Source organism: Cotesia glomerata, linkage group LG7 (genome assembly GCF_020080835.1).
Source record: "Cotesia glomerata isolate CgM1 linkage group LG7, MPM_Cglom_v2.3, whole genome shotgun sequence".
NCBI lineage: Eukaryota > Metazoa > Arthropoda > Insecta > Hymenoptera > Braconidae > Cotesia > Cotesia glomerata.
Genome location: NC_058164.1, coordinates 20,804,063 through 20,821,341, shown reverse-complemented (window position 1 = coordinate 20,821,341; position 17,279 = coordinate 20,804,063). Strand labels below are relative to the sequence as shown.

Genomic DNA, 17,279 nt, shown 5'->3' with positions numbered 1-17,279 from the left:
GAAATATTCAGGTTTTATTTTTTGCAATAAAATATATAGGTTGCCGTGAAATTTATGAAGAAATTATAATTATAAAATCACAGAAAATTTTTAAGTAATCTACATTTAAGTGGCGTCAGAACATTTGGCAACGTTGAGTATTGCGCGAGCTTCAGACCATTTAATAAATTCAAACTAAACTTTAACGCGCTTATGTTTTTCACACATACTTATTAGTTAATTTATTGTTAACAAATTTTCATATTGCATAATTGAAAAATAAAACAATAATTTTAAAATACTAGCATTCCTGCCATGAGACATTAGAATGTTATGGTTTTATGACTAAACATTTTCAATTAATTTATTTATTTACACTGACCGCAAAAAGTTAAATATGGTTAAGGTTATATTGTGCAAATAAAAATGTAAACAACCGAAATAAAGCGTTGCCAAATCTCGGACAGGTTACTAACAGCTGATTTACAAGAGTCAAATTAATTTTTCTATTTAACTATTTTTTTTTTTGAATTTTCAAAATTTCAACGATTAATGCCTCATATACTATTTATTTTTTAACTTTAGGAATTTTTATGGGTTTTTTATTTTAATTTATCGAATATTGACTATTACAGTTGTTGTGACTCAACTGGAGCGAAAGGACTTCCTTAAGTCAGAAAAAAACTTTGAAGTAAAAAAATTTGTATTTCTGTATGTGCCGAAAAATATTTATTTATGCAGAGAATAGCAAAAATACAAAAATTTATATGCTTAAAACAAGTAAAATAATATCTTAATTCAAGAGTCGCGCCATACTTGGAACAAGTCGGTAATATCTTGAACCAATGTTACCGTCTATCTTAATCCAAGAGAAAGAAATCCGAACAAAAACAGTTTCACTGTAAAAAAATCACGCCAAGTCCACGTTCATAAGACTATAAAGAAAAAAAAATTTTACTTCTTTACAAAAAGATATAAAATAAAAAATTAAAAAATCCAAGTAACCGATATGGTTGTATATGATTTTCGGAAATTAAAAAAAATTTTGTTGTAAATTTAAAAATTAAAAGAATCAATTTTGGAACGTATTTAGTGTGCGTGGTTACGAAAAATTTCACTTTTTATGAAATTCCTAAAATCTATCTACTAGGACTTTTAAAAAAAATTGAAGTACACAATGACGCACACCAAGTACGTTCCAAAGTTGTTTCTTTTAATTTTTAAATTTACAACAAAATTTTTTTTAATTTCCGAAAATCATATACAACCATATCGGTTACTTGGATTTTTTAATTTTTTATTTTATATCTTTTTGTAAAGAAATAAAATTTTTTTTTCTTTATAGTCTTATGAACGTGGACTTGACGTGATTTTTTTACAGTGAAACTGTTTTTGTTCGGATTTCAGTATTTTTTTGTAATTATAATAAAAATTGACAATTTTAATTTAATACATTTCCGGTGGCAAACTATCCCCTTGAAGCTATAGTTCATGTAAAAGTTATTCTTGCGCCGCCTGGCGTGTGTAATTGCAAGCTGTCAAATATCTTTTTTTCACTGTAGTTTCTCATCTATTATAAGATTAGCATGCATCCTTATATTATTTAGTCTCTGGCCGTCCGCTTTTTACATAAGAAAAAAGTTAAAATCTAAAAATCTGGGTCGCTATAGTTTGTGCTGATTATTTTTAATAATTTTAAATAGAAATTATAAAGATAATTGATAATAATCAAGTAATACGCGTAATATAAAGCATGAACTACTATAATAAAATATCATATAAAAAAAAAAAAATCAAAATAAATTTTAAAAAAAATTTGTAACCTCAAAAAACCGTTCTTCTTACGGTATATACACACTCGGTAGTCTGGCTTGAGAACGGAACTTGGCGCCAGACTCTATCGAGTCTGTTGATTCTTGGGCGAAGTTGTATATATCTTATTTTAAAATAACCAAGTTTCTTGATTCAAGAATCATTTTCCTAAGTTAAGAGAATTGAATTACTTAAAACAAGAATGACATTTTGAAGAAAAAATTTTTTTTAATGATGTCATTTTTTCTATTAGTGAATAAATTTAATCTACTAAAATTCACCTCTAATGAATTAATTCGAGATCAATGATTTAAAATTAAAAAAATAAATTACTTAAATTGATGAGAAACAAAAACATGATGAAATTATTCTAACAATTTTATTATATCTGTCGATTTCAGAGATAAAATTACGGAAAGATAAGCTTTTATTCTGTTTATATAAAGAGTATACTAATGTAAATAGGAGAATCGAAGCAGCCAACCGAGAATATCGTGCATTGTTACAATGAGCGACTACTAAAGTTTTAGTTGTACTTTTTACTTTTCGCTAAACTTTGCTTTTTCTTTACTTCTATTTTATTCTTTATTGTACTAACAAATGAATTTAATTATTTTTTTTTTTTCAGGAACTGAGTTGGTGTCCAGTTGATCGATAAACGAGTGGGTCTAAAAAATAACTCAATTAATTAAAAGTAACAATTGAAAATTTAGAAAATTAAATTATAAATTGTTCTTAATTTAAATTGTAAAAGATGGGATATAGAATATTTTTATACGCTTTTAATCACACTGATTATACATATTAATATTAATGATAATGATGATGATAATAGTATTTAAGATAGAATAATTAGTGAAGAATTAAAAGGAACAAATTTATTAATTTAACTTAATGGATTTATAATATTTTTATTTTTTTTTTACAAAAAAATTTGTATCTTCCAAGTGAACTTTGAACTGTGTTATAGCAAAAGATTATTGTATAGTTGCGCTCATCAATGAAGTCTACTCGATTAAAAAAAGTCCAAACAATGAGTCATAGAGTTGAATGATTCAAAATTTTTGAGATTTAATACTCAATGAGCATAGGGATCCAATAGTAATGATAATAATAATTGTAATAGTGTAACGATTTATCTAATTTTTATATTATGTTTGTAAAAAAAATCTAAGATGTGTACAGTTTTAATAAAAACAAAATAAATAACATGTGTTTTTATTTTAATTTTCAAATATTAAGATAAAGTACGAGGTAAGTTAAATTCTTCATTTTTTTCAGATCACACTGAGAAAAAAAATTTCTTTTGAATAAATGAGAAATTAATTTATTGAAAATTTTAAACAATTTTATTTATTAGCTGAAGAATTATAAATTTTTCTCACAGTAATTTTCTTGTTGAGAAAAAGTTATCTAGATTTGGAAAAAAAATAATTTTCAATGAAAGTTCGTAAGTTATCTAACTAAAATTATTTTATCTCAAATCAAAAAAAAAATTTTTTTCAACAAGAAAATTACTGTCAAAAAAATTTTAATTTCTTAGCTAAAAAATAAAACTGTAAAATTTTTAATAAATTGATTGTTTATGACAACAATACCCATTTTTTTTCAAAAAAAAATTTTTTTTTAAGTGTACAAGACTTACTTTAAGAGTGGACATAGCGATGTGAGATGAAAAATATGTTCGTTATTTAACGAAAGTTGTCCAACTCAAAAATATGACCAATGGTCATTTTTGATCCAAATTTCCTGATAATTAAAGGAAAAAATGTTGACAATCAATTCCCATCTAATTTGCTGTACAAGACAGGTTTGTTTTTGAACTTATCAATTTATTGACAAAATTTTATAATATACACAATGAGCATTATCATGCTATTTAAAACTGTTGATGTAGCTTTAGTTTCAATTACAAATATAATGAGTTAAAAAGTTTTTCTAAAACTGACCGAGAACTTTTTGAGTATCGCTTCGCATCTAATTTGTTGTACAAGTCAGGTTTGTTTTTGAACTTATCGATTTTTGAAGAAATTTTCTTCCGAATATTTTCAAAACTGAATACTGTTGTAAATTTATGTTTAGTTCAATTAATTTAAATATATTAAAAGAGTCATTGCTATTTAATTTGTTTTTTTTTCGCAAGCGTTTTTGTCTGAATAGAAAATAAAAATGGTCACAAATATATTGACGGACTGACAAAAATGACTTCAGTTAACTGTTATTTCATATCACTAAGTTAGCAAAACTAGCTATGCTTTCAATATATTTTCAGAATTTTTAATTTTTTAATCACTCTCAATTTCAAGAGAGTAATGAAAGAATTCCAAAGTCCCCAGACAGAAAATATGACAAATTTTTTCGGAAGCTTTATATTACCCTTATTAAAAGTTAATTTAAATAGTAATTAAAAAGCTAAAATTCCTGAAAATAAGTCTATTACGGCCTAGTCTCAAGAATAATTTGAATTACAATCTTTCATATATAATTCACTTCAATACTTCTTTAATTCACTTTCATATATAATTCATTTAAAAATTACATTAGCAACTCACAACTATTGTGAATGTAGAACGCTTCACGTAAAAATTAATCCGTAACTCCTACTCTTTCCCGCTTTAGAGCATTATTTCATGTGTAATGACTTATTACTGTAGGGCCAGGAATTTGGTTTCGCTAAAAGAGAGAAAAAAAACAGACAGGGCCAAGCTTTCTGATTGGTTGTGAAAATTTTGATATTTTTTTGTTTCTCGTAATCAGCTGAAGCCAGAAACAGAGCAAGAAATGAGAATTGGATTGCTTATCCAAATTCAAGGAGTGTCAAAATAGGTTAGTGCGCAGATTTTAAAGCGTTTCGAATAATGGAAACACATCTCTAACTCTGGAATTAAGACGAGATTTTAAGACAAAAAATAAGACTATTAAATTTCAATTTTTTGTTGACATTTTATTTCTCAACCAATAATGGTTTCACATTAATCCATATAAATATAAAGAGCCCTTGGCGCGTAACCGAAAGATCTGGGTTCGATTCCCAGTCTGGGCTGTCTGATTATTTTTTCAATTACGGAAAAATTCCCACTGAGTAGGTCCCCCCTTTCCCCTATCCGTTCTTTCCCAACTCCCTTAAAATTTCCTTTGATATGGCTCTTTACCGTAAGATGGACGGTGGCGTTGTTTGCTCGGTGGGTCTTATATACGTGACTGAATAAAGTAGTCAGTACTTGTCTCGGATAGCTTAACTGGAGAGCCCTTGGCGCGTAACCGAAAGATCTGGGTTCGATTCCCAGTCTGGGCTGTCCGATTATTTTTTCAATTACGGAAAAATTCCCACTGAGTAGGTCCCCCCTTTCCCCTATCCGTTCTTTCCCAACTCCCTTAAAATTTCCTTTGATATGGCCAGACCCAACAAGGGTTGGTCTTGAGGCAAAACACTTTTGAACTTTTTTGTAGAGAATTTTATTCTTATCTTATTTTTTGTCTTGAATTTTAGTCTTATTTAAATAATGAGGAACAACAAAACACAATTCTTCACAACTTTCAATTCCTTTGTGGATGATATCCTCAGACGTATTTGATCTACCGATTCATGATCAAACCGAAAATTTAACACTTCAGAATCACTATACAGAAATCGAAAGGGTTAATAAATTAAATCAGTTCACTAATAATGGATCTATGTGATCTAAGACGCTATGATGTGCTATTATTTTCAACGACCTTACATTCAGGTTCAAATTCTCTAAATAGTACCCTAACTTCTCATGTGAACTTTTTGTAATTAAGCTTATTAAACAACTTACCTCCGAGACTGCAGCTAAATTTACTGACTTAAAATCTGTGATCTAGAGGCAATAGAAACCTAACTCATTGAGCAACATCATCCAAGAATGTTCGTCTAGTATCTATAACATAAACAAATCCAAAAGTCTTGAAATCATCGGGATTCCTTTATATTAACGCATAAAAGGGAATGAACTAGACGATTACGAGGCAAAAGAAGCAATGATCTCCGGCAGCTGTTGAATTTACAAAGAACGCAAAATCCTTCATCACCGACAAATGGAATGAACTCTAAAGTAATTAACACTCTGAATTCCACAAAGTACGTAATAGCACAATGGAACAACTTCCTCAACTTGAACCCAGAGAAGACCAATATTTTCTAACTACCAGAGTCGAAATTTAACGCCTCAATAGCACCTCAAAGGTTTCATTTCTTTTGTTTTTTTTCGGAACTGTCATTTTTAACGTCTCAACAGCGCTTCAACTCCTTATTTGAGACTCTAATGCCCAAAAATGGAGGCGCTATTCGCTTTTTAGCGCTTCAATAGATGCTCGAGAACCCCAATATTTTTCTAAACTGAGCAAAGCCTCGATAATTTTCCAAGTTCCGTTGATATAAATAAAAAAAAAAATTAATAAATGAATTAAATGGTTTTCTTATATCAGTGAATTTATTTATTAATCAAATTCTTTGTTATTTACAGGCAAGCTAAAATAATTATTATTATTCACATTTATCAAAATACATATTTTCAAAAGATTTTCAATAGAAATAATAGTATATCCATTTGTAGTTTGGAAGCAGTATAGATGAGCCAAATTAACTTTCACATTATCGAAAAGTAGTTCAAAAACTCGATCACTATCAAGTTTCTGTATTATGACATAATGTTTAAGGATGCATTCACAATAATGATTGGCACATTCATTCATATACAATTAATTTTAAAAAAATAATGTATAATTCCACAATACCGTACATTATTTACAGCAAACAACACATAACAAGATTTTGTTTTTAATTTTCTTTTATATGATTCGAAAATATATAATTTACTATTCTTCAATAAACGTAAATATATTTGAACATTATTAACAGGAATATTGAAAGATGAAAAAGTAACTGGTGTATCTGATTTGGAAGTTTTTCAGCGTCATAATATGTTCCGACAGTATAGCAGCCTGTAAAAATTTTGTAGGCTAAGAATTGGGCTTACAGATTCTTCCAATGATCGCCTATTGAACAAAACAAATGCAAAAACATACCAAGCCTGCAACGAAAGAACTTCTATATGCCACATCTTAGCCATTTGCCCTAATCTCATCCTACTGAGGACACAACTCAATTTTCTAATCGAAAACCTGAAAAATTTTCTTAGAATTAACGGCTGTATTACAGGTCCACTCATAAAATCTCTACTCACAGCCATCAACGACATCTGCACTCAATTACATTTTTATTCAAAATTATCTTCATTCAGTCACAACTTTATTCATTTAAATCTTTACTCTGATTCAACTTTATTCAATATTATTTGCCTTCAGGTAGCCCGAGTAAAATGAAATTATTATTTTTTACGGAAAAATAATAAATTTCGTTCGACCGCCGCACCACCGCTGCACGACCGCCGTTTGGCGGACTATTACGCCGCACGCTAAAAATTTACTCCCCCTAGCATCGCCGCACTACCGCTGCACCACCGCCGCACCAATGCTAAATCATACCTACAATTTCACAAAAATGGTATCATAATTAATTTATCACGCAGTAATTAATTAATAAATAATGCGACTGGAAATCTTTATGTAAGAGCTATTGATCAACCTCCGTTTCATCGAATGCCTACTATTAAAAAATTTTTTAAATCAGGCCAAAGCACCGCGAAATTATTGATTTTTTTAGTCGTATTGTTGATGTAGATTTTTAATTTCGTCCTCGGGTTGCACAGAAGCGGTACGCCTATCGAAATACTCTGAAAGAATTTTAAAAATTGAACTGTGATGGGATTCGAACCTGGATCGTCTGCATGGAAGTCTCGAACATTGCCAACTGCACTGCAAGCCATACTTAACTTAAAAAATTTAGTTAAGCTATTTGAATGATCAACGAATATATTATTTCAATATATATACCATCAAACAGTGGTATGGTGCGGCGGTGGTGCAGCGGTGGTGCGGCGGTCGAACGAAATTTATTATTTTTTCGTAAAAATTAATAATTTTATTTTTACCCGGGCGCGTCACAGCTGTGGTGCGGCGGTGGTGCGGCGAATAGAAATTTATTTACTTGTCACGGCGCTGGTGCGGCGGTAGTGCGGCGAATAGATAAATTCTTTACTTGTCACGGCGGTGATACGGCACTTATAAAATAACCAAAATTGTCACGGCTGTAGTGCAGCGGTGGTGCGGCGCTTAAAAAGCCGTGCAGCGGTGTTGCGGCGGTGGTGCGGCGAGATTTTGTTTTTACTCGGGAGAACTTTAATCAGTTACAACCTTACTCAAATTCAACAGTAGTCAATTACAACTTTGCTCAGTTTCAATTGTATTCATTTTCAAGTCTATTCACAGAATTTTTAACTCAGTTACATCTCTATTCACAAAGAATTTATTCACTTACATTTGTAATCATTTACAACTGTACTCACGTTCATCTCTACTCACAAATTTATGGTTAATTGATAAAGTAAAAATTCGTGAGTAGAGATGAACTTGAGTACTGTTGTAAATAATTACAAATGTAAGTGAATAGATTCTTTGTGAATAGAGATGTAACTGAGTTAAAAATTCTGTGAATAGACTTGAAAATGAATACAATTGAAACTGAGCAAAGTTGTAATTGACTACTGTTGAATTTGAGTAAGGTTGTAACTGATTAAAGTTCTACCTGAAGGCAAATAATATTGAATAAAGTTGAATCAGAGTAAAGATTTAAATGAATAAAGTTGTGACTGAATGAAGATAATTTTGAATAAAAATGTAATTGAGTGCAGATGTCGTTGATGGCTGTGAGTAGAGATTTTATGAGTGGACCTGTAACACAGCCGAATTAACTCTTAAAGAGTTTTCGACTGATTAAACTCTTTGGACAATTACAAAGCAAACAAAATATTTAATTAAATAGATAGCAACATATGGGGTGATACAGCGATGTTAGCATCTATAACAAATTGATAAACACATGGTTATGGATTTTAGTCTGAACATCGGGGAATTAGTTATGTAATTATGTTTGAGGTAAAAATAGTAAAGGAAAGAGCCTTAAGGATGTATTTAGAAAGAGGTGAGCAAGGGATGTGTGTAAAAGAGTTGTGGATAGAAAAAGGACAAAGGGGAATCCCAGGCATCGTCTTACTCTTAACTCTGGTGCTTTTTCAACGAGTACCTTCTTAAGTCAGTGGATCTTGAGCAAGATGGCCGCGAGAGCGGAGCTACTGCCGGTCGGTCGCCCGGTAAATAAGCGACTGTCATCTGACGCCCGCAAAAACCAGATACACCAAGCTCCAGCTCCAGCAACAACCCAACAACCCAGACTGGTCTCTCTTATTCTCTCTCTTTCTCTCTTTTACTCTTGTTGCTGTTTTCAGTTTTCTGTTTCTGGTTCGGCTCAAGCTATTCCTCTACAGTACTTATACTGCTTCCTCTTTCCTATCCGCCATCTACCGCGATCCCGAATAAGAATACCAAGAGCAAGATCCATAGCAACCTATTGCGCTGTTTCTATACCCATCTCCGTCTTGCTCACTCCCCGATCAGCCCGACCCTCCGCTGCCCGTGAGTAGTCTAAAGATTAATTACAAAAAATACCCGCGACGCGAATTGAAAACGTCATTCCACGAACAGCGAATCTTTTCTTCTCTCCTTATTCTTATTCGCCTTCTTATATTACTTTTTTTTGTTCCTATTTACTTTTTTTATTTTTTATTTTTTTTTATTTTTATCGTCGCTTATACATGTATCCTTGTGTATTCTTAGTCGTCAAACACCTTCGGCATGTCATCAAACTTTTGACTTTTATTCAACTGTATTTACATTTTTAATCTAACCGATAACTAAAATCGATAATTAACTTTGAATTTTTTTGTTAACGATTCGTTAATTAACTTTTATTAGATTCATTATAAATACCAAGTACCTAATTTGGTTCAATTCAAAATGTAAATTCCCAATTAAAAATAATTTAATCAACTTTTAAAATAAAAATTTTAGATTTTTTGATTGATAATTAAATTGATATGAAAATTCCGAGTCGAAATCTTAGGCGTTGATTAAACCTATATGAACTTTAAAAAGGTACATTGGACTTTTTACGGATAAAAGAAGCATGTAAACTTATTAGAATGTACAGAGGATGTAGTTAAGCTTTTTTAAACTTCAAACCTAAAATTAAGTTTTTAGATGGATGTAAGAATTGAATTACACCTACGTAGCTTTGAATTTTGAATTGAATCAAGTCAAACTCAAAAGTAAATCTTCATTATTTATAAACACAATAATAACTCAAATAGAGACCGAAACTTTTGTTCAAATAAATTTTTGATAGAGATATTCTGGAATTAAATCAATTAGACTAGTTCTTGCCTTTAATAATATCGTCATCTTGACCTAAGAGACCAATATCTTCGATCGATAACTATTGTCAGTTGATTCAAGAGTACATCAAATAAGTAAGTCATGTGAGAATGTTGCTCAAGAAAATGATGTTACTTAATAAAAATTTTAATTCTTGTAGGCCTTACAGATCAATCTTTTAAATATCTCGTCACCCTTATAATTTTATAAAATAAAGTTTTCACAATCAAAAGCACGCGCAGTTTTTTATTTATCAATTCATTTATTTATCAATTATTAATTTATTTATCAATTCATCAATTATAAAAAAATATTCAAGTCAAAAGCCTTTGCAGAATCAGATTTTTTTCTTTCATATTGTGGAGTGAACCATTAAATAATTTTTCGTCATATCAACCACGAAAATTAGATTTCCGAGGAACTTGCAGAAGGCGAAAACTATACGATTTCTGGCAATCTATAGTTTAGTTAACTTACCTCGCACTTGTATCGAAAAGTAACTTCTCTCTCTCTGTCTTTACATTCCTACATGACTACTAAAATACGCTATAGATAAGTCGAATTATTTTTTAATTCGACAAACGTCTGCTAGGTAGAGTGGAAAACGGAAAAAAAAATCTGGAAAACGGATGACCCTAAAGGCCATCCCTGCAACTTCCCGCCAATTCCATACCTAAACGCTTGAAATTGCACTTATGACGTTTCTGAGCTCTTCGAGCTCAAAAATACAATTTGTGTGTCATTTTGAGCTCCCCGAGCTCAAAGAAATAGCTTTTGTATGCTTTTGAGCTCGAAGAGCTCAAAAGGCTGATAGAAGTTTAATAAAACAGTATTTTTGGAATTTTTAAACTGCAATAATTTCTAAATGAATAAATCGATTTTCACGCGGTTGGCATTAGTCCACGCACTTTTTCAAAATCTATGATATGCTTTTCAACACAAATTGATCGAACCGAAAATCGTAGAGAAATTTGAAAAATTCACTTTTTCCGAATTTTTTCGACAACGATAACTCACGAACCAATCAACCAATTTTCACGTTCTTGGTGGCGATCGACGTGATTTTTTGAGCTCTAATAATTATTCCATTTTTTCAAAAATGATCCAAAAAGAAATCTCGAAGTTATGTGAAAAAAACACTTTTTTCGAAATTTTTCGTTTTCGATAACTCTCGAACGAATCAACCGATTTTGATGGGACTGGTGGCAATCGGCGTGGTTTTTTAAGCTTCAGAGCTGATTAGTTTTTGGAACTGATCGGTAAAGCCGTTTAGAAGTTATTCCAAGAAAAAAATTTTTGAAAATTTTATTTTTGAGATTTTTCAAAATCTAGCGAATCGAATCGATTCAAATTTTCACAAAATTTAATGGCAATGACACTCTTTAGATCGCCACCTATTTCGATCCGATCGGCCGAGCCGTTCAAAAGTTATAAGAGGTTTACATACATACACACACACATACACATACATACATACAGCTGCACGGACACCATCGCGGGAATAGTCAGGGAAGCTTCCTGGACCTCAAAACGTCGAGATCTGATGAAAACTTGATTTTCGAAAAACGGGGTAAAAACAATAACTTCCCGATTTTTGAAAATTTTCAATTTTCTTAGCGGTAAGTTAAAAATCTTAGTGACAGTCGAATCTTGTAAACGACTTCAGCATATAATCGACGTCAGGATTCCTCCCTCAAAGGGAGGAATCCTGACGGACTTGAAGTGAAGGCACATGTTTGAGGCTATGGGCGCATTCTTATCAAGACCGAGTTAGTTATCCGGCCGAGCGAAGCGAGTTGAAAATAACTATTATTCATCATTTTTTCAATGGATTTTTTACACGTGACGAAGATTTACAAGTCGATAGGAGAAGAATAAATTTTTCTTCCCAATTGGAATCCATCATATAATACCTAAACAAAACTCATAAAAAATGCAATTTTTTTGTTCTAACCCATATCAATTTTGTAGTAATAACAAATTGCTGAATATCCTAAACTTTTGTTAAGACAACAAACATTTTTTTTTTCAGTGTATATTATTTGCGATCGATAGATTAAATCCTTCACCCATGAGCAATTGCCGAAAACTAACAATAATTTCATTTTCTTCTAAAAACTTGATGATCTTCGTTTAAAAAATAGTTTTTTCATTCAAAATACCAAAAAAATATTTATTAAAAACGGAATTCATATTTTTACATATTCTAAAACGTATTTGAGACTATTTTTTTTAGTTTTAGCGATATTTTTAAAACAAGCCTGTAATATCTTGAATGTTATCGCGTATTTTAATTCAAGATACAAAAATTATCGAACGAAAAATAGATGTATCTTGCTTAGAAACAATATATTGCTTCGTTAGAGTGAAATTCTTCTGAAGAGTTTTCTGCTTATCCAAGAGTTTTAATTTATTAATTTTCGAGTCAATTTTTTAAATTATAAAAACTAAATATTTTAACCGTGAAAAAATTTTGAGATATGGCCTGATATTTTTCATGTGTCCATATTAAAAAATATAATTTGTCCTTATATAATTCTTGATACGTCTTGTTACGCTCATATTAGAACTGATATGAAAATTGGCCACATCAGGCTATATCAGAAAATTTTTTTTAGAAATATTATTAAAATTACTTGTAGCTTCAATCGCTTGAAGATATAAATTACTCATCAATAATAAATGTATTAAAAAATAAACAAAATACTGTATCTTATACAACAAACCTAAACAATTTATATAAATAAAAATATAATTAAAATTCTATTTATATAGATCGACGCCGATAGTCTCCGTCTCGGAACTTTCAAGTCATCCTCAGCTCATTTACAACAACTCGAAACACTTGCCCCGTAAAAATATAAACACAAGATACATTAACTAAATCTATATTAAATACACACACTTAATTATAAGTATATAAACTCCTTTAATTAATCACACCCGATACCAATATCGATCACTTCCCTCATCACATACTGATAATTTATCAATAACTAATTACAATCATACACTCCCACCAAAAAGTCAATACCTAAAAATAAAAACAAAGAGGCTCAAAAAATTGAATTTTTGCAGTAAAATAATTAATTTAACGTTAACTGACGTCAATTAAATTTATAATCTGTATGACATGAGTACATAGAATAGAATCGTACTTATGCTTAGACGTAAAAGTATCTTACAGGCAGAAGAAAGACAAAGTAAGAAAACCCTTTGTATTTCGCTAAACTTCCTGTCAGTACATATAGTACGGAATAATCTCGTTTAATTATTAATGTTATTCTTCGCTAATTAATTAAACGTAAATGTACAGTAATAATGTAATCATTTCATTATACATTGTATGTAAGTTGTTATTATTTATCCGAACAAAAACAGTTTCACTGTAAAAAAATCGCGCCAAGTCCACGTTCATAAGACTATTAAGAAAAAAAAATTTTTTTTTTTCTTTACAAAAAGATATAAAATAGAAAAATTAAAAAATCCAAGTAACCGATATGATTGTATATGATTTTCGGAAATTAAAAAAAATTTTGTTGTAAAGTTAAAAATTAAGAAAAAAATTTTGGAACGTATTTAGTGTGCGTCATTGTGTATTTCAATTTTTTTAAAGTTCTAGTAAATAGATTTTACGAATTTCATTAAAAGTAAAATATTTTGCAACCACACACACTAAATACGTTCCAAAATTTTTTTCTTAATTTTTAAATTTACAACAAAATTTTTTTTAATTTCCGAAAATCATATACAATCATATCGGTTACTTGGATTTTTTAATTTTTCTATTTTATATCTTTTTGTAAAGAAAAAAAAAAAATTTTTTTTCTTAATAGTCTTATGAACGTGGACTTGGCGCGATTTTTTTACAGTGAAACTGTTTTTGTTCGGATTTCAGTATTTTTTGTGATTATAATAAAAATTTGCAATTAGTACTAACTTAAATCTCAAGTTGGCTGCATTTTTTATAGCAAATTATCCCCTTGAAGCTACAGTTTATGTAAAAATAATTGCAGCGCACCCTGGCGGGTGTAGATGCAAGCTGTGAAATTTATTTTTTAACTGTAGTTTCCCATCTATTGGAGGATTACCATGCATTCTCGAATTACTTAGTCTGTGGCATGTCACTTTTTACATCGAAAAAAAGTCAGGATCGAAATTTTTGAGCTTGCTATAGTTTGTGCTGATAAAATTTAATAATTTCAAGTAAATTAATGGTTATAATTGAATATAATTAATTGATATCAGTAAAATAAAGTATGAATTACTGTTATAATATAAAATTTAGGAACAAGAAGTACCGTCGAATTAAATAAAATTTTGCAACCTCGAAATACCGTTCTGCTTACAGTAAACACACTCGGTAGTCTGGCGCTCCGTTTACAACGGATTTGAACGGAATTTGGCGCCAGATTCTACCGAATCAGTGGATTTATTTATTTATTTATTTCTTTTATTTAAACCCAACAGCCCAGAGGGCCAATAACAATGTTACTCAATAAATACAAAGTTGAAGATAGTAACAGAGTATGAACAATATTATATAATATAATATACAATGTCTCTATATAAACCAAAGCTTTAATTCTTAAATGCTAATTATTCCCTTAAATTAATTAATTAATCAGTGTATTCAATGTTTTTACCAGAAGCTAAAGGAAAGTAAAAAATAAAACAAAAAATAAAATAATAGAAACAAAAGATAGTTACTCATTCTTAGAGATGATTATGATAAGCTTACATTGTTGAATTCTTGGTGATGCTAGTGTGCCAGATACTGAGAGTATGTAGTATAATCAGCCAGACTGAAAGGTTTATTAATTTTATATTTATTTATATATTTATTTGTCATTCATTTATCAACAATTTTTACTTAATATCAAATAACTCTGAGGAGAAAATACTACTGTTAAGTCAAGTTTCAATAAGAATGTAAACATCATAATCAATGATAGAAGTGTAAAATAATACATAACGTAATTAGACTTAAGTCCTCTAGCATTCTGATAATAGATATAATTTTGCTTGTGCGAGGCATTCAAAAATTGAAGAATTGAAGTTTTGAAGAGCACTCTATTCCTGTCTATTCCTGTCCCTGACGAGGATGAGGCTTGCTAAGGATGATCGTCCTGCCACGCCTCGTCACTAGACGAAGATATTATATGTAAGTTTCGTTGTTAATGAGATTGTAAATTCGCTAATTAACTTTAATCTTTTACACTGATAGAAGGATTTGTTTATAGTTAAATAGATTTGTTAATATTTAACAAATCATTTATTAGAAGCCATTTGTTAGTCCTTAACAAATATTTCTTAGTATTTAAAAAGATTTATTAATATTTAATAAATGAATATCAGATTTATTAAATATAAACAAATCATTTTAAATACTAAGAAATATTTGTTTAATATTAAAAAGTGGTCTCTAATAAATGATTTGTTAACTACTAACAAATATTATTTAATACAAATAAATCCTTCTATCAGTGTACTATTTTCGCGCTGTATATTTTTAAAAATATCTTTTGTCATCGTGTTACGTTTACTGACTTATTAACGTTTATATATATGACCGTTCATGTAAACGTAATGTATAATCTTTTTATACGTTAGTAATCCTTACGAATGAGAGACGGGTAGAATAATGTTTTTACCCATAATTTGTTTTTCGTTTCCCCTCATCAGGTTCTTTAACTTTACAAACTAGACCCGCATTATCTAATCCTGACTAATAAGTCCCTATTATTTTATTATTTTTTTTGTTTAACTGACATTGATACTGATACTAATACTTATACTTACAAATAAGATGAAAGTTGTCTACGCTAAAAGTTTTAATTGAATTTATTTGCTCTAAACAGTTGTCAGTATTTACAAGGTTAATTAATGAGTATAAATCGAAATGGAATTTATTGCAAATTTTAATAAAAATTGATAAATTAATTCTATGGAATAATATCTTAGTCAAGTTTGAAAAAGCCAAGCTTATAATACAGTAGCGCTCAAAAGTATTTTGTCAAATATATTTAATGATTTAATTAAAAATAAATATGAAAAACAATAATCATTCATTTACTTTTTAATAGCTACAAGAAAGTTTAATTTTTAAAATATTAAGAAAATGGTGGCTCAAAAGTATTTTGACATTGTTGAAAAAAACTAACGCATAATGTTGTCAAAATACTTTTGAGTGCTACTGTAGATGCCATTTTTAAGATCGATCGATTCATGATTCTTTATGCTACTTGCATAATTTAAGGTATTATATTATTGTTGTTTTTATTTTTAATACAATCAAATTATAACTCCTTGTTTTTTGATGCAAGATAGTGTAGAGTTACTCTAAAAAATTAATCATCAATTTGATATGAGTTACATTGAGCACGCTAGTGTGAAAATAATGAAAAATTGTACGGCAATTAGAGAATATTATTGAATTTTGACAAAGACTAAAAGTTTGATTAAGTTTGAAGATAAATTGATCGGTTAATAGGTCCAAAAGTTGTGGGTGAAAAAATTTTTTTAATAAAAATCAAAATTTCTTAAATTCTGCTCAAATAACTTTAAAATAAGAGATAATTAAATTCTATGAAATGTACTTTAAAGTTTATCGAAGCTTTCATTAACTTTGTAACTCACTTTTCTGATTTTTTTTTACAAATTATTCTACAGCTTTTTAAATTTTCGAAAATATCGACAAATAGTTGCTTTTACGAGTTTTATCATTAAATAACTTCCAGATAACAGATCGTATTTCAATTCTATACATTAGATGATATAGCTCCGGAAATGACCTACAATTTTTACTATTACAACTTTAATTTCACTTGAGTCCGTGATTTTTGTCCAGCGCTCTAAATGTAACTTCAAATATTTGATAAGGTCAAATTAATAACTGTGTTGTGATTTTTTTGCATCCACTGTCTCAATGTAAAACTTTATTTGATATAATACTTTACTGATTTGGATTTTGTTGTGTATTAATTAGGTTTGATCATCCCTCTGCACTTGAAAGTTTTTGGTTGTATTTATGATCAATCATATAAATGTCAAGCTTATTCAATTAAAATAAAATGAATTAATAAATAATTTTTTTTCACATGAAAATTCAATGAAAAGATTTAAATTACATGTTT

General features: G+C 29.5%; 1 protein-coding gene across 2 annotated transcripts in view; it reads left to right on the top strand.

The window, feature by feature from the left end:
- LOC123269911 (ubiquitin carboxyl-terminal hydrolase 48-like) overlaps nt 1-2,494 on the top strand; it is a 92,273-nt gene extending 89,779 nt beyond the window's left edge. For both annotated transcript variants that reach the window (XM_044735824.1, XM_044735823.1), the window contains exon 11: nt 2,420-2,494. In XM_044735824.1, the coding sequence (XP_044591759.1) occupies nt 2,420-2,442 (23 nt within the window). In that variant the 3' untranslated portion in view covers nt 2,443-2,494. The remainder of the gene's footprint in view (nt 1-2,419) is intronic.
- The last annotated feature ends 14,785 nt before the right edge of the window (nt 2,495-17,279 follow it).